The sequence below is a fragment of the Schistocerca americana genome, chromosome 1 (genome assembly GCF_021461395.2).
Source record: "Schistocerca americana isolate TAMUIC-IGC-003095 chromosome 1, iqSchAmer2.1, whole genome shotgun sequence".
Lineage (NCBI taxonomy): Eukaryota > Metazoa > Arthropoda > Insecta > Orthoptera > Acrididae > Schistocerca > Schistocerca americana.
This window is the reverse complement of record NC_060119.1, coordinates 1,083,573,506-1,083,594,344: the sequence shown is the minus strand read 5'-3', so window position 1 is coordinate 1,083,594,344 and position 20,839 is coordinate 1,083,573,506. Positions and strand designations below refer to the sequence as shown.

The window sequence follows — 20,839 nt, the reverse complement described above, 5'->3', positions numbered from 1 at the left end:
ACCACAAGCCCTATAGTCGTTCTCACAAATCAACTTCCGTCATGATCATGATTATTAGCATGATTTACCACCATGACCATTGTGTCATAGCAGCTTTATTACCGTTAATGATTAAATTTTAAATGTAAAATAAAATCATGTAAAAAGTTTTAAAAATCCACCAAATTGCATTTTAAAAAATGGTTAATTTTTATCTCCTTTTATATACTTTAAAACTTATATTAGATGCGTAAAACCCTTGGCTGAATAGCGGTTTTATCTGGGTGCGCCCCGCCCCTTCACGGCGAATTAAAATAACAACAAAAGAAAAAAGTAATATTCTGAAGACGACACGTTAATCAGAAATATCTAAGAAGTACACATTTCGTAAATAATGTTGCACGCCGCCGTGTTTTTCACATATGGTCACATTATGCCATTCATTTACCCTTTTATACATTTTATTTTCATTTTCCTTGTTACACGACATAATGACTCAAAAGCCAAAATCGTAATAGTGGAAATAATAAAAAAGCATAGAGTCAAATGGTAACTGTTATCATTAAAGATGGTATAATTTTTCTGCTGCAGAAGGCAAGATACTAAAAATTAGGCCCCTCTCCGCCAAGCACAAAATATTCATTATTACTATCACTAACTGCATAAAGGAATATTGAGTTCTAACTAAACGAAGAAACTATCTAGCCTTAGAAGTATATGCAGCACAACTGACTACTTAGAAGTTGTGAATCAAATTACAAATCACGTAATAACTGTTAACTGCTTGTTTTACTGGGGTTTCTTTGATTTTGAAAAAGGAATTAAATTACTGGAGTGAGTTCGCGATTATTATGCATTTTTTTTCGAGCAGTAGTGTCCATATAGCTTAATGATAGTTATGTAGTAAAAATGGAAATTTTTACAAGATATGAAGAGCCAGGAGAAAGTACCAGTTACGTCATTTATTATGAGACTTAAAAAAAACGATTTTAATGTATGAATGTGATAACGTAATATTTAAGAACATAAAATACTTTTTATTTCATAAAATAAAAGTCTCGGAAGCATCTAATGTGAAAATAGCTTTATTGGCATCCAGAGTGTTCCCACAAGGAAGTTAATTTCCAAAATCCAGTCAAAAATCGCACTGTAAGAGAAAAGAAACACGCAAGTTAAGCGAAACAGACGCAATAATTCCACTATAATCTCGACTAAACGAATTTCTTCTTGTGATAATACAGCGATAGTATACATGTAGTGAATATTTAGCTGTGATGCAGCTGATTGAAGAACTCCATAGCATCAGGACGGAAAAACTTAATCAATCATTATAGGTATTTTAGTCTGGGAATTGGAACGAGACCTAGAAAAAACTACAGGTTTGTTCCCGTTAGATAACAGTAACCAGAAGAAAACTACAAAGCTGTTGTGCACTAGACAAGTAAGAAATTATGCAGTCAAATATATTACGGACAGTTAAAACAGCCTATTTGTTGGATGACATTTTCATGGTTTTCTTATGAAGCCAGTTTGCGTTCCTTTGTGATAACTCGTTTGATATTTAAGGCTACGGTAGCGTCTGGAGTAAGTTGATGATATCTTAATAGGTCGAGTTTTAAAAAGGCATTATGAAGCGTTCTTTGAGTCCAACAGTGTTTTCCATTTCTGGATTATCACAGACCACAGTCAAAGGAGATGGCTTGTATCTGGATGCTTCGATCAGTGTCTTTGCGCTCCATGATCCAAAATTTTTATCGCACTCGAAGTTCGGAAGGCCATGCACAGGGAATGTAACCTTGATCTTCTTCAGTCTACAAATTTGACAGTGTTACAAAATGAATGATGAGGAAGGCGGCAAAGTTTTTATTTTGACCACCACAAAATGTACAAAAGGTCCCACGAGGAATGGTCAGTATTTGTGGAGATGAGAGGAACGAACATTCGAAGCAAAAAATTGCAGTAAACATGAGCTGTAGAATGCATACCTTAAGAGCAACGGGCACTTACACATATTCGCTACTGTGAAACGTTTTCTTCTACTGAACACGTGCTCATATCTCTTAAGGTATGCATTCTAGAGCACATGGTTACTACACTTTTTTGATTCGAATGATCGTTCCTGTTAAATTCCTGAATGCTGACCATTCCTTCTCTTTAGTGTCCTAATCCAGGGTATTTGCGATGAACTGAGAAAGGAATGACGTCACTTTTGCGCTTTTCTTCCCATTCATAACAAAGATAGAGTATTTACCTGTTTCAATAACATGCGTACTAAACGAATACATAGCATACCCCCTTTCTTTTTATTTTTTTCCTTGCCTCCAATTTACTGGTGGGGGAAGGGGGGGGGGGGGCGCTGGGGAAGGTACATCAGAATACTATTTGCTCCAAGCTCTCGTAGCCGTATGAGTCACCACTTATTTACCTCTTCTTTGCCCTGAAAAATTAACTTACCTGCTTCTTTCCCCTCACAGTAACACCTTGGATGTTCATATCTCTGAACTCGCTGTATATTTCTTTGTTCAGTTTTAGCCTCTCAGCTGATGCATATGACGAGTGTAAATCGAGTTGTAGCAATAACTCACGTTCGAAAAAAAAGTGATTTACCATGTTTGTTTCCCCCCTTGACCTATATTGAAGAATACGTACATCAGTGTCACAACTGCCATTACAGTTCTTCAGTATAGTAAACCATTGGCAACTGAAAAAGGAATCAGACAGACAGCTTCAACTACTGTCAAAACATGTAGTGAATATCTTCAGATCAATGAACTGAGAAAAGGAAGACTAAATACGGATAAGTACAACACATTAGATACTTCTACACTTTGTTCCTGACATTTCACTTTTTGGTTGTGCTATGCACAAGCTTCAACAGGTAAAGGAAGAAAGTAATAGAGAATATTCAAAAGTAAACGTGAAAATAAATTACTATCAGACTCAAAAAATGAGCTGTAAACTAATAGGTAAGAAAATAACAGTCAAGTAACTGCAGCAATTGGGTTTTGGTATCTGAACAGAAAAAGTGAATGGACGGAAACAGAAATAAACGGAAGAATAAAAGTAACATGGACAGTTATTAGCAATCCAGGTAATGCTTTCAAAATAAAGCTTCTGTTGTGTTGCTCAGTGCTCTGACTTGTTTGTATGCGAGATGGAAATTAAATTCATCACCTCTCAAAAACGCAGTTTTTTTTTCAACGGAGAGAAGCATATTGGAAATTAGTAGAAGAGACAGAGAAGGAGATAAATATATGAGATAAACAGTGGAAGACGCAGTTATGAACGCAATGAAAGCAAAATTAAGGTGGGCAGGGCAAAGATCGCGTCGACAGTCTTAAAGCAAGAGGGTAGGTGACATACACAACATACACGAAACTAGCATGGATACGTATCGTCTATCGCAACGTTTGAGAAAGTCTGGTGGAGGCATTTATCCATCATGGGATTTCAAAAGGGGTCTGATGATTATGATAGTAACAATAAGATTAATAATAGTAACGATGGTTCAAAAGGGTCTGAACGCTACGGGAGTTAACTTATAAGGTCAACAGTCCCCTAGAACTTAGAACTACTTAAACCTAACAAACCTAAGGACATCACACACATCCATGCCCGAGGCAGGATTCGAACCTCAGACAGTAGCGGACGCGCAGTTCCAGACTGTAGCGCCTAGAACCGATCGGCCACCCCGGCCGGCTAATAATGATGAACGATGATAATTGATGATAATGATGTGATGATTATCCACAGGTTAAACGCTACCGCCTTTTAAATCTACGATCACGCACTGAACGTGTGTGAGACATGTTGTTTATACCTCTTGTACCACTACAGTTTTCCGATTTATTGTTCCATTAGTGGATGTTACCCGGGACGAGGGACTGTAGGTGAGCCAATGTGTAGATCGAATTTACCTGATTTTTCCTGCCGTGATTTTTCCACAAGATGCGTGTTGGAGGAAGTAAGAATTTCAGAAGACCGAATTAAGTATTTCTGTCTACCTTAGGACGTCTTCCATGGTTGTTACAGATGCACAGGGTGGCTGAACCACTAAATGATAGTAGAAGCGTTTCTAAAGGTTTCGTTCCTGCCACCTTTGTTTTATTGGGTCATATGATAGGGTACAAACCGCTAGCCCCAGATACGTAAAAGTGCTTGCCGACACTACGTACGAGATGCTGGGTGCGCGCAGCCACTGACTGACCTGAAGTGCAGGAGTGCGTTGCCCGCGCGTCCGCTCGCCTCCAGACACTGGAGGACACTCTGAGTGACGAGGAAGGCAATGAAGACGGAGGCACAGTCCGTCGGGCAGGGACCTGCCGTCGCTGTCCCAGATCCCGGCAAGCAGCTACAGTTGCCGAACACCTGCGCGGCAGATATAGTGCTGGTTTCGCTAGTAATGTATAGCTCCTACTACTAGAATTCCTCCAGGGAGATGTACAACCAAAAGGAAATAAAAAGAAAAGGTGAAAAATATAGTTGCTAAAGTACACTACTGGACATTAAAATTGCTACACCACAAACATGACGTGCTACAGACGCGAAATTTAACCGATAGGAAGAAGTTGCTGTGATATGCAAATGATTAGCTTTTCAGAGCATTCGCACAAGATTGGCGCCGGTGGCGACACCTACAACGTGCTGACATGAGGAAAGTTTCCAACCGATTTCTCATACACAAACAGCAGTTGACCGCCGTTGCCTGGTGAAACGTTGTTGTAATGCCTCATGTAAAGAGGAGAAATGTGTACCATCACGTTCCCGACTTTGATAAAGGTCGGATTGTAGCCTATCGCGATTGCGGTTTATCGTATCGCGACATTGCTGCTCGCGTTGGTCGAGATCCAATGACTGTTGGCAGAATATGGAATCGGTGGGATCAGGAGGGTAATGCGGAACGCAGTGCTGGATCCCAACGGCCTCGTGTCACTAGCAGTCGAGATGATAGGCATCTTATCCGCATGGCTGTAACGGATCGTGCAGCCACGTCTCGATTCCTGAGTCAACAGATGGGGACGTTTGCAAGACAACAACCCTCTGCACGAACAGTTCGACGACGTTTGCAGCAGAATGGACTATCAGCTCGGAGACCATGGCTGCGGTTACCATTGACGCTGCATCGCAGACAGGAGCGCCTGCGATGGTGTACTCAACGACGAACCTGAGTGCACGAATAATTTTCGGTTGAATCCAGGTTCTGTTTACAGCATCATGATGGTCGCATTCGTGTTTGGCGACATCTCGGTGAACGCACATTGGAAGCGTGTATTCGTCATCGCCATACTGGCGTATCACCCCGCGTGATGGTATGGGGTGCCATTGGTTACACGTCTCCGTCACCTCTTGTTCGCATTGACGGCACTTTGAACAGTGGACGTTACATTTCAGATGTGCTACGAGTCGTGGCTCTACCCTTCATTCGATCCCTGCTAAACCCTACATTTCAGCAGGATAATGCACGACCGCATGTTGCAGGCCCTGTACGGGCCTTTCTGGATACAGGAAATGTTCGACTGCTGCCCTGGCCAGCACATTCTCCAGATCTCTCACCAATTGAAAACTTCTGGTCAATGGTGGCCGAGCAACTGGCTCGTCACAATACGCCAGTCACTACTCTTGATGAACTGTGGTATCCTGTTAAAGCTGCATGTGCAGCCGTACCTGTACACGCCATGCAATCTCTGTTTGACTCAATGCCCAGGCGTATCAAGGCCGTTATTATGGCCAGATGTGGTTGTGCTGGGTACTGATTTCTCAGGATCTATGCACCGAAATTGCGTGAAAATGTAATCACGTGTCAGTTCTAGTTTAATATATTTGTCCAATGAATACCCGTTTATCATCTGCATTTCTTCTTGGTGTAGCAATATTAATGTCCAGTAGTGCAGTAAACATTTAACAATAACTTAATTTAATTTAACAATTTCCACGGCAGCAAGTAAGACAAAGCTACAGTACAACTTCGCTAATCCGACTTCGGATGTTCCGTCTCCCCGTTTAGTCAGACCATCCCAATCCCAGCGTTTGTGTTTAAGTGCTCGGGCCTCTGTACAGTCAGGTCTGGACTTGAGGATGACGCATCGTCCACGATATTGGTCAGTAGCCCATTGACAGTTGCTGGATGCAATAGTTCAGTCAGATTTCACACTAAATATCTTGTTTCTAACTTAATCGGTAAGCGTTATTATACATGAATTACATGAATTTATTTTACAAACTAGTCAAGGTGTTCCTCTAACATACTAAAGTGTGTAAAACTAAATTATGGCATCAACTAAACGAAAACGTGTGGCGTCCTATTTAGAATCGGTCATTGAGCACAGTTCTGTGAGTGAGTGGTACAGGGCAGCTGACGTTGGACGCACAACGCAACTGTTGACCAAATCATAGACGCTGTAACTCGAACAACCGGTAACAACGAGAAAGATGTCGACGACATTGAAGACAATGAATCTACGGCTCTAGTACTTCATGCAGATGCCAAAAAGGCGTTGATAGAGCCATTCACATCGAGCAAAGATCCACGTCTATCTCAACAGACATTTTGTCGCTTAGGGGTTGGCAGAACATAGCGGCAAATGAAGGTCGTCCTTTGTTGAGCATAAGAAAATTACAGACTTTTGTCGTCCTGACTAAGAACACAACTTTTTACCGTGTAATTTTTCATGTTGTAATCAGGTAAGTGCAAATCAGTTGTGCGTCAATGCAGTACTGTAGTAAGGTATGTATAGATGTCAAACTTTCACTCACGGAAAGAGTATTTTACCATATGGCAGAGATGGGTTTTACAGTGCAGAAGATACTGTACGTTACACTTTCGTATAAGAGTTTTTGGTATGGCTACGTTTTCTTTTCATTCTGGTACTGTTTTAACACGGAACTATATTTCAGACGGTATTTCTATCTGTAAATTAAAATTGTACTGTGTCGTATTGTGAAGCTATGGGTCAATAAAAGTGTTCCTCTGACAATCCGAACATTCTTGCGTTTCGACCTTGCTCTCGGTACTGTAGGAAATGGGGTAGTGAGGTTCTACTGTACTGGGCTATTTATCCAGTCATTACATTTGGTCTACTTAAAGAAAATTGATAAAATTTAAAAATCATACACAAAAGATATGAAAATGAAAATAACACATAAAAACGATTTACAGCGGTATATACAACAAATTAATTAGTGCTCCAAGGGGCTACATTGCTTTGAGGAACTTCAGTACATAGTAAAAACGCTGCGCCATTAAATTTGGAAATCTTGGGCTCATCATTCAAATTATTTTTTGATACTACTGGAAGCGGTTTCAAAATGAATCTTGCTCTATCTTTCTGAACAGTGGTTCAAAATGTATTGTCCAGATGCAAATCTTTTTTTCGTCTAGTGACCACTGAGGGAAAATGGCAATTCCTTTTGAAGGAGTCCATATTACGTACTGTAAATCTCATGAGCTGCGTATACTCCAGTGATGACACAGAACTCGGAGACGCTGTAGCAATTACTTGCAAGAAGTTCGTGAGGTGACGCGGCAAGTCGTTCTGTTTGTCTGTTCTCGTGCTAAGAATACTCTTTTTAAATGCCCTGATTTGCCCTAGATTTTGATAACATTAGGTACACTACAATGAACGCAGTCAAAATGAATGAGTTTTCGCGTTTCAGTGTCAAACTTTGGTGACAACGCTTGTAGTAAAAGTCAGCATTTTGCATCTGCACGAGATCCAGAACACGATATTTCCAAGAGCGCTTCTTATCTAATTTTAGTCTCAAGTCAATGAATTGGGTCACCTAGTAGCAGTACAATATCGCTTCTACAACAGTGCATTTCCATAAAGTTTAACCACTGCGTTTTGTTGCAGGCAATCGTGATTAAATTAAGTGTAATGAGATGGTCTATTGCGCTTATGCAGTCCTTCTCAAAAGCCTTAAAAAACACTGATAGTAAGATTATCGAGCTGCAATTGACTGCATAATCTTTCCTTTTACCCCCCTCCCCCTCCTTTTTGATCACTGGAACACCTGAAGCGTATTTCTGTAGAAGTCTCTGCAATACGCACCGTTGTACCATTGATGACGTAGCCGTCGTTGCAGCCGGCATGACACGGGGAGAAGTAAGTGTCGCCGCTGCCCTCGTCACACACGGGAGAGAACGTCACGTGTGGTCCACAGGAGCACGCGTTGTTGCAGTCTGACGTCATGTTCCACCTGCACAACATAAATACGAAAGTAACCTTTACCCCATATTACAAGTGCACATTGACGCTTCTATTTCCTTTCATTTAATGAACGAGAATTCACCATATTTATATTTTAACTAAAGTTCAGGCTTGATTACAACACTTATGTTTCAATAACATAGATGACGGGTTTCGGTTATATTTATATAACCACCTTCAGACCCATGGCTTCCTTGGAGGATGGTAGGCGAAGCTCTCCTCAGCTGCTACGAAGTCAACGTAGCAAAAAAATGTTCAAATGTGTGTGAAATCTTATGGGACTTAACTGCTAAGGTCATCAGTCCCTAAGCTTACACACTACTTAACCTAAATTATCCTAATGACACACACACCCATGCCCGAGGGAGGACTCGAACCTCCTCCGGGACCAGCCGCACAGTCCATGACTGCAGCGCCCTAGACCGCTCGGCTAATCCCGCACGGCTCAACGTAGCAGCTGAGAAGAGCTCCGCCTACCATCCTCCAAGGAAGCCATGGGTCTGAAGATGGTTAAATAAATATAACCGAAACCGGTCACCTATGTTATTGAGACATAAGTGTTGTGATCAAGACTGAACTTTAGTTAAAGTACAATACTCTATTGATCACTGTTTCCAAAAATGCTTACCAAAATTGTACCTACGTCTTTCTTCATTGTACTCTTTAACCATTAAGTTTCTTTAGTACTGTACCGAAATACACTGACTCGACAAAAGTCATGGGATACGTACTAGTATCACGTCGGATCTCCCTCTGCCCGGCGTGGTGCAACAACTCGACGTAACATGCAAACAACAAGTCGCTGGAAGTCCGTATCGCATATCCACTACCTTATTAATTATATGACGGTGTATACAGGGTGTCCCAGCTATCCTGTCCACCCAAGATATCTCTGGAACAATAACAGCTATTGGAAAACGACTTTCACCGGTATCAATGTAGGGCTGGGGCCCATGAATGTACATATTTGGAAACATTCTAAAACGAAAGCATATGTGTTTTTTAACACAAACTTATGTTTTTTTAAATGGACCTCCTATATTTTTTCTTCAGCAATCCATAGCATGACAAATCACATACACAATGGCGTTGATTGCATCGCAATATTCCCATTACATCCCGAGATATTAAGACGCGAAGTTGACGCTTGAAACACCCGACATGCGCTGCTAGCGCACGTCCTGAGCCTCAGGCGTGAACCCCATGCTGCCCGTAATCGCGATGTGATTGACATGTGTAATCACACCTCCATACTTATCAAGAGGTCCTAAACGAATAATACGGTCTGCTGCCATCATGCATTAACGTCGTACATTCCAGCAGGTATTTATCCCATACGCTAGGGGTGATGCGGTTCTGTAACATATCTGTGTACCGCAACGTTAGTCACAAAGTTAACTTCGCTTATCGTTAATCCGTTACTAAAAAGGTAATGCCGTTCAACGTTAAAACTTTACTCCTTTCTACCAGTAATTTCTTTTAATCTGCCCCTCTCTGGGCCATTATTACAATCTAAGCTTGCACAGGATAGAGTAGCATGGAGAGCTGCATCAAACCAGTCTCAGGACTGAAGACCACAACAACAACAACACTAATTCTGGGTACACACGATCCTCTGCGATGTCAGTCGGAAATATTCCTTTGGAAACTTTCCTCGACATGTGATCGTCCTAATGTTTGACTGTCATTCTAGCTTCCACTCGAAATTATTCCATAACATGTTACGGAACTCTACACCCGTCGCCTTGGCGAACCGTCAAGAATAATTTCCATTGGCGTGTTTAGCAATCACTGAGAAGTAAACAGTTTTCAGTTGACTCAGAACTTGTTATCTCATCCTGTTCGTTACTCATCTGTTCCATGCGCTTGAAAGCCTGTGTCTACTTCTCAGTGTGATGTAACATGTAATTAAATTGTTAAGATTTTCTGATGTAACATGTACTTAACATTATTAAAATTTTCTTTGGTCAGGGGACCACTGAACGTGATGCACCCATTTGGAAAGCAGCGCAAACACAATTTTTGCTCTCATCTACAGTGTGGAATCACTACAGCCCCTTCAAAATCAATTTGAACGTGATCCTAAGCAGCAAAGGGTGTTTACCCTTTTTCAGCCTCCCTGTTATCCGCCCTCCTATGGGATGAATAAAACGGCGTAGGGTACTTGTAAGGCGCCCCAGTTAGGCAATACACTCGTTGGTTTCGACCCACATTTCTTGAGATTTCTAAACATGTGCCTTTACTGAGAAAACTGGTGAATTATTCCTAGGCAACTGCAGGCAGGCAACGGGCTTGGTGTGGCTGGGGGGGGGGGGGGGGAGGAGGAGAGAGTGTCAAGTGCTTGCCTACCTGCAGGCGCCTAGAGCTACTTCATACGTTTTCTGTATAAAGGCACATTTTTAATATTTCCTTTAAATCTGGTAGGATGCTGTCGATGATGTTGCCGCACTGAAAGGACTTAGAGGGGGGTTCTTTTGCAGTTTTAGTCACGTATGCGTAAATGTCTGCGTTCAAACTGCGTCGAATAGTTTTGAACGATCCCTAGATCTTCCACACTGTAAACCAGATTAAAAATTTCTGCTATCATGTTCAGCGGAGATCCAGCCCACGTATTCTCAGAGAAGAGTTGAATCGTCCGGAAGTGTCATACTGTCAAGAATGCCGACTGCATTACGCAATACGAACTGTCGTTTTCAACCGCGAAGTGTGTGGACTCAATGACCCAAGGAAAGGGTTGGTTTCGTTGACTCACTTTATGCTACCCTGTGAGCCCTTTTCGTGTCAACTGGGAGGTGGCAATGTGTCTGAAATGTTTTCCTCGGCCACCCTTAAGAAAACAGCATGATTTCAGCATATAGGCTTCGCTGTTCTGACCTCCATCGCGAAGCGGCAAAATAAGAGGTGAAAGTTGGGTAAGAGGGGATGTGACGACCTTCCCATTGTATGGCATATCCATGGTGGCACAGGGCAGAAGTGCAGTGAAATTTGATGCCAATATGGCATTATTAACCCACCTTACAAGTCACATGAACTTCCGAGCTCTGGTCTTTTTTTGGCATTTGGGGACAGCTTCTTGTTTGAAGCGTTGTCGAGCCCGAGGGCGATTTTGCAGGGCGTCACGCTTTTGGACCACTACAGAGGAAGCTTGTAGACTCTTTTGAGAGAATATTCGAAATGGGGTTTCGAAAAACAGATCCTTCAATTGTGTTGCGCAGTGTCAGAGCGCTCACATCGCTGTCTGCTGCCCTAAACACCTTCCTCTTTTCTACGTTAATATCATAGTTATAGAAGCTGTTCGTATGGGACATATTTCGAGGAAATTTGTTTGATTTGCTTTGTATCCCGTGAGTAATTAGTGTTAAAGGAAAATTTCGTACTGACACTGCTGTAAGCAAGAATCAGAGTTCTAAGGCAACTAAATTAAAGCGGACACTGCGTGTGATATAATTGCGAAGAAAACTGCTAGTGCACAACTTAAGACTCATGTTGGAACAACTTTCAGATGAATTTACCACAATCTGTGCATGTGCTTCATTATTTTCATTCAGTTACAGACCTGACTGAATGATGAAAATGACGCGTTATATCATTTACAAGGTTTCAAGGACACACGGCGGCTTAGACAGCACGATTCTTTTTCCTTCAGTCTTTTGACTGGTTTGCCATGTTGCCCCAACCCAGTGTCAACATAATTAAATCATTTAAGCTCACTTAATTTTCATCAGTCTCTGTAACATCACATCTCAAACGCTTTTCTACAGACATAGCTTCATTTTCCTACAATGATGTGTTTCAAGTGTACGTTGTCAATAATTTCTTTACATAATTAAGGCCACGGTTGATACTAATAAACATCTTCCGGTAGAAGGTGTGCGTTGCAGCAAGAAAAATCCGCTACCAACAATTTAATCAATTTACGATGCAACTGGTAATGGAATTTAGGTACAGAAGCGGTTTACGTGTGTAAGCAATGTAACGCACACCTGTATATTATTCTCCACAGTGGAGACAGAGCTAATAACTTTGTAATAAAAGCGTTATAAGCTGGCTCTAATCAATTTGTGTTCTCTTTTACATCAAACTGTGTCGAAATGTCTTCTGTGTGACAGGAAATTGATTTATCCATTTTGTAACAGTTATTGCTGGCTTCGACGTTACGCCCTTGTTTTTGTAACTGTGCCACAGTGGGTGTAATGGTCAAATAAGTATGCTCCATTAAAATAGAATATATTAAGATTTCCTGTTTCGGTTCCTATTAACTAGTGTAACTGGTAGGGCAATTTTTTTCACATTAATGCTTCTTAATTTTCGACCTAACATAAGCTTTGTTTCATGTTTTGAGCAGTTTTGGGACCCTAAATTTGCAGAACACTCAAATATGAGGGGTGGAAAAGTTATCTGAGAATTTCAGCACACTTCCCAAACGCGTTGTGTTAGTTCAGTTAGTTAATAGTGACAGAGAAAACTTTGTTTAATTTCTTAGAATTTATCGGATAATTCACATACCGTTCATTGCCCTTCATGTGCAGAATATACTTACACAAGTGTGTCTGATAGTTCATTTCAAGAATAATTTCATGTTCAACGTTTAGAGTGTTGCACATGACAACCAAAAGGGTCTTTCTATGAAATGACATGGCACCCCAGACCAGTTGACAGGCCTTATGGCGACGGACAGGCACTTTGGTGTCCTACTTCTGTCTGCTGGTTCTCCAGCCACGCTTTCGCTGGTTGTTGGGACTCAGTTCGAAGCGAGTCTGATCACTGAAGACCGTTCAACTCCAGTCAAAGAGATTCCAGGCCGAAGACGTGTCTGAAACCCCTGCCATACAGCTGACAATCAGGAGTGATGGTTTGGGGTGTCATTTCTTTTCATAGAAGGACCCTTTTGGTTGTCATCTGCGGCACTCTTATAGCACAGTGGTACGTCGACGATGTTCTCATCCCCGTTTCGTTGCTCTTCAAGGCAAGCCATCTAGGCTTACATTTCAGCAACATAGTCTTTCCCGGCACACGGCGAGAGCTTCTACTACCTTGGCCAGTAAGGTCGTCGGGTCTCTCCCCAGTTGAGAACGTTTGGAGCACTGTGGGGGAGGGGGGGGGGGGTCCTCCAAGTAGCTCGGGATTTTGACGATCCTACGCGCCAATTGGACAGAAATAAGCACAATATCCCTCAGGAGAGCCAACGGCCTTGCCGGAGTGGTAACATCGGTTCCCGTCAGATCACCGAAGTTGAGCGCTGTCGGGCTGGGCTAGCACTTGGATGGGTCACCATCCAGTCTGCCGAGCGCTGTTGGCAAGCGGAGTGCACTCAGCCCTTCTGAGGCCAGTTGAGGAGATACTTGATTGAGTAGTAGCGGCTCCGGTCTCGTAAACTGACATACGGCCGGGAGAGCGGTGTGCTGATCACACACCCCTCCATATCCGCATCCAGTGACGCTTGTGGGCTGAGGATGAAACGGCGGCCGGTCGGTACCGTTTGGCCTTTCAAGGCCTGTTCGGACGGAGTTTAGTTTTTTTATCTCCCAGGAGGACACCCAACGACTTTATCAATCAGTGCCAAGCCGAATAACTGTTCGCATAAGGGCCAGAGGTGGACCAACGCGTTATTGACTTTTTCAGCTTGTGAATCTGTTTCTCTATTTTTACGAAACTGTAATCATTCGTTTGTCTGTTGATGTACGTAACATCTACTGATTTTCGCTCTTTCAAATAATTAATGGTGCGTCGTTTCAATTTTTTTCTTAGAGTGTATTTTATACACGAAAAATTAAGGATTAACATGTTTTACTGGGGCATTATGGAGTACAATGACATTCATTACATTTCATTTTCCCAAGATGACAATTCTTGCGTAATTCAGCCCGACATAAGCCCTATTACTAGTTGAAGTGAAATTTAGCTCTTACTTTCCGACGTTTACGAATCTTTTACCCTCCGCCACACACCGTTGGGTGACTTGCGGAGTATAAATGTAGAATGTAGAAATGTAGTCAATTTCTTCATTCATTGCAACCAACCATTCCGCTGCCTCATCAGAATAACTGCTTTGATACAATAACGGTTCATCACTGTTCCTTCCTCGAATGAAATTTATTTGTGCTTTTTCAGCATACACCTTCTCTTTGGAAAAAAGTGTCATTGGATGACATTTGCTTAAAACTATTTTTTTCTTTTTTTACATCCTTTCTTGACTTGCATCTACTTTGTGAAGTTTCAGCATGTTCCACTAGTTCCTGATTATCTTCGGTTTCTTCCAAAATTTCCTTCTGATTTGAGAAACCATAAAATTCCTTGTCAGTGTTTGAGTCTTCCCTTACACTTCGTATCTCATCTTCAATAATTGGAAACGATAATGATCCATCATTGTACAGTTCAATAGATTCTTTCTGTCTCTTATTTTGAGTTGAGCATTTGCAATTCAAAAATTAGTCCGTTGATTTCATAACATGTTTCATTTCTGGCATCCAAACCTTTCATCCATTACCATATAGAGAATATCCTATAAGAATGCCATTTTCTGCCCTTGTGGATAATTTAGAACAATGTCTATGTTTGGGAATGTGAACAAAACCTTTGCATCCTATAACCTGTAAATGATTCAACTAGGCTTCCTACCTGTTCACAATTCATGAGGCATTTTTTCATTGTTGTGGCTACTTGTAACACAATTTCTTATGTATGCTGCAGTGTACATCAACTCAGCCCAAGAACTCTTCAGTAAATTACTTCCTAACCACAGTGACCTTACTATATCCATTAATGTGTATGTCATTGTTATTTTATGCCAAATTCCTCCCGATTCATAGAATGTAGATCGTAAATATGTGAAGGAATCGCTTGTTTATTAACTATTACTTGTTTACGGATACAGCACACGCGTTCACCATGCTGTTGCATTTCACACTGGTTTATCTTTCTGCAGAAACATATTTACTTGATGGATTATTGTTGATGTTGTGGTCTTCAGTCCTGAGACTGGTTTGATGCAGCTCTCTATGCTACCCTATCCTGTGCAAGCTTCTTCATCTCCCAGTACTTACTGCAACCTACATCCTTCTGAACCTGCTTAGTGTATTCATCTCTTGGTCTCCGATTTTTACCCTCCACGCTGCCCTCCAATGCTAAATTTGTGATCCCTTGATGCCTCAGAACATGTCCTACTAAGCAGTCACTTCTTTTTGTCAAGTTGTGCCACAAACTCCTTTTCTCCCCAATTCTATTCTATACTTCATCATTAGTTATGTGATCTACCCATCTAATCTTCAGCATTCTTCTATAGCACCACATTTCGAAAGCTTCTATTCTCTTCTTGTCCAAACTATTTATCGTCCATGTTTCACTTCCATACATGGCTACACTCCATACAAATACTTTCAGAAACGACTTCCTGACACTTAAATCTATACTCGATGTTAACAAATTTCTCTTCTTCAGAAACGCTTACCTTGCCATTGCCAGTCTACATTTTATATCTCCTCTACTTCGACCACCATCAGTTATTTTGCTCATCAAATAGCAAAACTCCTTTACTTCTTAAATGTCTCATTTCCTAATCTAATTCCCTCAGCAACACCCGACTTAATTTGACTACATTCCATTATGCTCGTTTTTCTTTTGTTGATGTTCATCTTATAGCCTCCTTTCAAGACACTGTCCATTCCGTTCAACTGCTCTTCCAAGTCCTTTGCTGTCTCTGATAGAATTACAATGTCATCGGCGAACCTCAAAGTTTTTATTTCTTCTCCATGGATTTTAATACCTACTCCGAATTTTTCTTTTGTTTCCTTTCTTGCTTGCTCAATATACAGATTGAATAACATCGGGGAGAGGCTACAACCGTGTCTCACTCCCTGCCCCTCGACTCTTATAACTGCCATCTGGTGTCTGTACAAATTGTAAATAGCCTTTCGCTCCCTGTATTTTACCCCTGCCGCCTTTAGAACTTGAAAGAGAGTACTCCAGTCAACACTGTCAAAAACTTTCTCTAAGTCTACAAACGCTAGAAACGTAGGTTTGCCTTTCCTTAATCTTTCTTCTAAGATAAGTCGCAAGCTCAGTATTGCCTCACGTGTGCCAACATTTCTACGGAATCCAAACTGATCTTCCCCGAGGTCGGCTTCTACCAGTTTTTCCATTCGTCTGAAAAGAATTCGCGTTAGTATTTTGCAGCTGTGACTTATTAAACTGATAGTTCGGTAATTTTCACGTCTGTCAACACCTGCTTTCTTTGGGATTGGAATTATTATATTCTTCCTGAAGTCTGAGGGTATTTCGCCTGTCTTCTGCATCAAAAATCACTGCATGTTTCTACACCTGAAAACTGACTTTTCGAAGCACCAGGAACGTCATACATTGCCTTTACAATCCACTTGCTACTGCTCACAGTACTTGTGCTGTGTATTGTCCTGAGAACTAGGAGGATACGCACCGTCCATCTGACGACCGGGCGCCGGACATGTAGTCATCTGCGCATGCTATGAAGGCCCAGCCGACCCGCACAAATGCGTCGATGAGTTCAACAACAACATTCCAGGCTGCCAGAGAGCGAGGACGGGGCTGGAACCACCAGATGACGACGCCCGATGCGGCCAGGCCCAGCGCGGTCGACACCAGGCCGAAGGAACCTGCAGGCACCCCAATGGCATCTCGTAGCAAAGCTGCCACTCCTGTCTCGTCTCACACACCGCCACTGCAAGTGTAGTGCATTACGTTCCCTGTTGTTACCTCTGCCCTGTAGTTCTGTATAGTACTCATTCGTGTTTTTAAGTTTTCATTTTCTGTAACAAAATTCTCTGGAGCTTCCAGTCGCGTCACGTGATTTACACTACAGGCCATCAAAATTGCTACACAACGAAGATGACGTGCTACAGACGCGAAATTTAACCGACAAGAAGAAGATGCTGTGATATACAAATGATTACCTTTTCAGAGCATCCACACAAGGTTGGCGCCGGTGGCGACACCTACAACGTGCTGACATGAGGAAAGTTTCCAACCGATTTCTCATACACAAACAGCAGTTGACCGCCGTTGCCCGGTGAAACGTTGTTGTGATGCCTCGTGTAAGGAGGAGAAATGCGTACCATCACGTTTCCGACTTTGATAAAGGTCGGATTGTAGCCTATCGCGATTGCGGTTTATCGTAGCGGGACATTGCTTGCCACGTTGATCGAGATCCAATGACTGTTGGCAGAATATGGAATCGGTGGGAACAGGAGGGCAATGCGGAACGCCGTGCTCGATCCCAACGGCCTCGTATCACTAGCAGTCGAGATGACAGGCATCGTATCCGCATGGATGTAACGGATCGTGCAGCCATGTCTCGACCCCTGAGTCAACAGATGGGGACGTTTGCAAGACAACAACCCTCTGCACCAACAATTCGACGACGATTGCAGCAGCATGGACTATCAGCCCGGAGACCATGGCTCTGGTTACCCTTGACCCTGCATCACAAACAGGAGCGCCTGCTATTGTGTACTCAACTACGAACCTGGGTGCACGAATGGCAAAACGTCATTTTTTTGGATGAATACAGGTTCTGTTTACAGCATCATGATGGTCGCATCCGTGTTTGGCGACATCGCAGTGAACGCACATTGGAAGCGTGTATTCGTCATCGCCATACTGGCGTGTCACCCGGCGTGATGGTACGCGTTGCCATTGGTTACACGTCTCGGTCACCTTTTGTTCGCATTGACGGCACTTTCAAAAGTGGACGTTACATTTCAGATGTGTTTCGACCCGTGGCTCTACCCTTCATTCGATCCCTGCTAAACCCTACATTTCAGCAGGATAATGCACGATCGTATGTTGTAGGTCCTGTACAGACTTTTCTGGATACAGAAAATGTTCGACTGCTGCCCTCGTCAGCACATTCTCCAGATCTCTCACCAATTGAAAATGTCTGGTCAATGGTGGCGCCGGCCGGTGTGGCCGAGTGGTTGTAGGCGCTTCAGTCTGGAACCGCGCGACCGCTACGGTCGTACGTTCGAATCCTGCCTCGGGCATGGATGTGTGTGCTGTCCTTAGGTTAGTTAGGTTTAAGTAGTTCTAAGTTCTAGGGGACTGATGACCTTCGATGTTAAGTCCCATAGAGCACAGAGCCATTTGAACCATTTTGTCAATGGTGGCCGAGCAACTGGCCCGTCACAATACGAAAGTTACTACTCTTGATGACCTGTCGTATCGTGTTGAAGCTGCATGGGCAGCTGTACCTGTACACGCCATCCAAGCTCTGTTTGGCTCAATGCCTAGGCGTATCAAGACCGTTATTACGGCCATAGGTGGTTGTTCTGGGTACTGATTTCTCAGGATCTATGCACCCAAATCGCGTGAAAATGTAATCACGTGTCAGTTCTAGTATAATATATCTGTCCAATGAATACCCGTTTATGATCTGCATTTCTTCTTGGTGTAGCAATTTTAATGGCCAGTAGTGTAGAATTCACGAGCTATCGACCAGGTACTCCTCGGCCATTGTCTAGTGGTGACTGTCTTTTGATTGCTGCTACCGTCCTTATGTGGCCGTGCTGCCTCTGTGACCTCACTGGTATACCCTACAGCACTATGTAAGGGAATGTTTACTCTGTGTAACCGCAGATACCGCTTCAACCTTCCGATGGCCGGGTCCCAATCCGTACTTAGCTGCAGCCCACCGTCTTTATTGAGGGTTATGTCGCAAGTTTTATCTCGATCGCTTTTTCTATTACTCTAGCCCGGAAACTGTTAGTCCGTGCAATCACATCCGTCGAGAAAACTTTTTGTACTGAGTACCTTGCTGCATCGAGCGGAAGTCCTCTGAGACGATGAAAACTTAACGAAGGAACTGAGCCACTTACGGAAAGAATTCTAGGAGATCGACTACAACAACCACCAGATATAGCAAGCCATCTTTCCGAAAACATGTAAGCAGGACTCGAAGAAGCTTGTGAATTTGCAGTTCTATGGCTAAATGACAGAAAAGTTTAGCCGGCTCCTGAAGAAGCATAAAATCGATTCGGTCTTCAGAGCTCCAGCTGATGAGGCCTGTGAAAGACGATGTAGGCTCAAAATGGCTCTGAGCACTATGGGACTTAACTTCTAAGGTCATCAGTCCCATAGAACTTAGAACTACTTAAACCTAACTAACCTAAGGACATCACACACATCCATGCCCGATGCAGGATTCGAACCTGCGACCGTAGTGGTCGCGCGGTTCCAGACTGTAGCGCCTTGAACCGCTCTGCCACCCCGGCTGGCGACGATGTAGGCCTCAGAACGCCAAGAGTATATACAATACAGTGTGGTTGCGGACAGTTTTATGCGGACAGACTGTGCGTACTACTATATAGCACCGTGTAGAACATTATATGCTTTCGACTTGGGCATCCTGAGAAAATGGCGATAGCAGAGCATGATGTAGAAAACGGACGTCGTATTACACTCGACGAGACGTCTGTTATAACACGAATTAATAATCTCTGGGATAGCATAATAAAATAAGTGATCTAGATAAGAAACTGTGACAACCTTCACATCGGAAGGCTGCGGCAGGCGTGCAACGAAAACATTACCTCATCGGGTTCTGAAGCAAGCACCAGTGACTTCACAGACGTCACACCAGTTATATAAGGACAGCAGCAGCAACCGAAAGGCAGTCACCCCTTGACAATTTCCCAAGATTGCTCGGCTGAAAGCTCGTGGATTTTAAACCACACGACATTACTGGGAGCTCGAGACACATTTGTCAGTAGATATCGTAGCGAAACCATGCAATCGTAAAATTATTTTTAGCCAACGTGTTCATAAAATAACGGGATATTTTTTTAAAAGAATGTTATTTAAATTTCTATATAAAATATATCACCTCAAAACACTGTCCCCTTTAGATATTATGCACTTTGGCCAGTGTTTTTTTCCAACTCTCCAAACACTTGTGGGACCCTATCTTGGGAATCTCATCTATACTTGTAAAACGGCCGCCCTTGAGGTATTTCCTTTTGAACAGAAAAAGGTTACATGGGGCCATGTCTGGTGTATATGGCATCAGGGGCACCATCAAAGTATGGTTTTTGGCTGAAGATTCATGAACAGGCAACGAAGTGTGAGCAGGTGCATTATCGTGGCGTAGAATCAGTGAGGTGTTTCGCCGCAAATCCGGAAGTTATTAACAACTCCACCTTCCAGACGACGCTGAACCTTGTAAGTAGCACTCCTTTTTGTTCTTTAGGACACGTTGCTGTTAAAATAAAAGAACTCAGTATAACTTTCACATTTGACCGCACTTATAGAGCTTTTGTCAGTGTGAGTGAGCCCTAATCCTATCGATGGCCTATTCGGCCTTAGCTCACGTTTCATCACCTGTAATGACATGTTTCGTTGTTCATATAGCGACTTCTCAGCAACCTGAATATGTTGCTTTTTTGTTCGAGATGATGTTGAAATTTCATGCTGAAACACCACTTTAATATCAGCTACAACATTTTACAAATTTTAAAAAACATAAACACTGCCAATGAATTAAATGTGGTCAGTATATCTAAATATATAAACAAAACCGCTGAGTTCATAGTCTGGTGCATCAACATTGTGTGAGAAATTAAAGGAATCGTATTTTTGGGCTTAGGACGGATACATTTACGGGTAAACACGACTGTTAATGTATATCC

General features: G+C 42.5%; 1 protein-coding gene across 3 annotated transcripts in view; it reads right to left on the bottom strand.

Annotated features, from left to right (window-relative positions):
- LOC124550226 (solute carrier organic anion transporter family member 74D-like) overlaps positions 1-20,839 on the bottom strand; it is a 137,705-nt gene that overhangs the window by 42,328 nt on the left and 74,538 nt on the right. For all 3 annotated transcript variants that reach the window (XR_006967720.1, XM_047125296.1, XM_047125297.1), the window contains 3 exons: positions 16,618-16,813; positions 8,028-8,175; positions 4,187-4,347 (listed from right to left, as the gene is read on the bottom strand). Coding sequence is in view for 2 of the 3 variants with exons in the window: in XM_047125296.1 (XP_046981252.1) it covers positions 4,187-4,347; positions 8,028-8,175; positions 16,618-16,813 (505 nt within the window). In the remaining variant the exon portion in view is untranslated. The remainder of the gene's footprint in view (positions 1-4,186; positions 4,348-8,027; positions 8,176-16,617; positions 16,814-20,839) is intronic.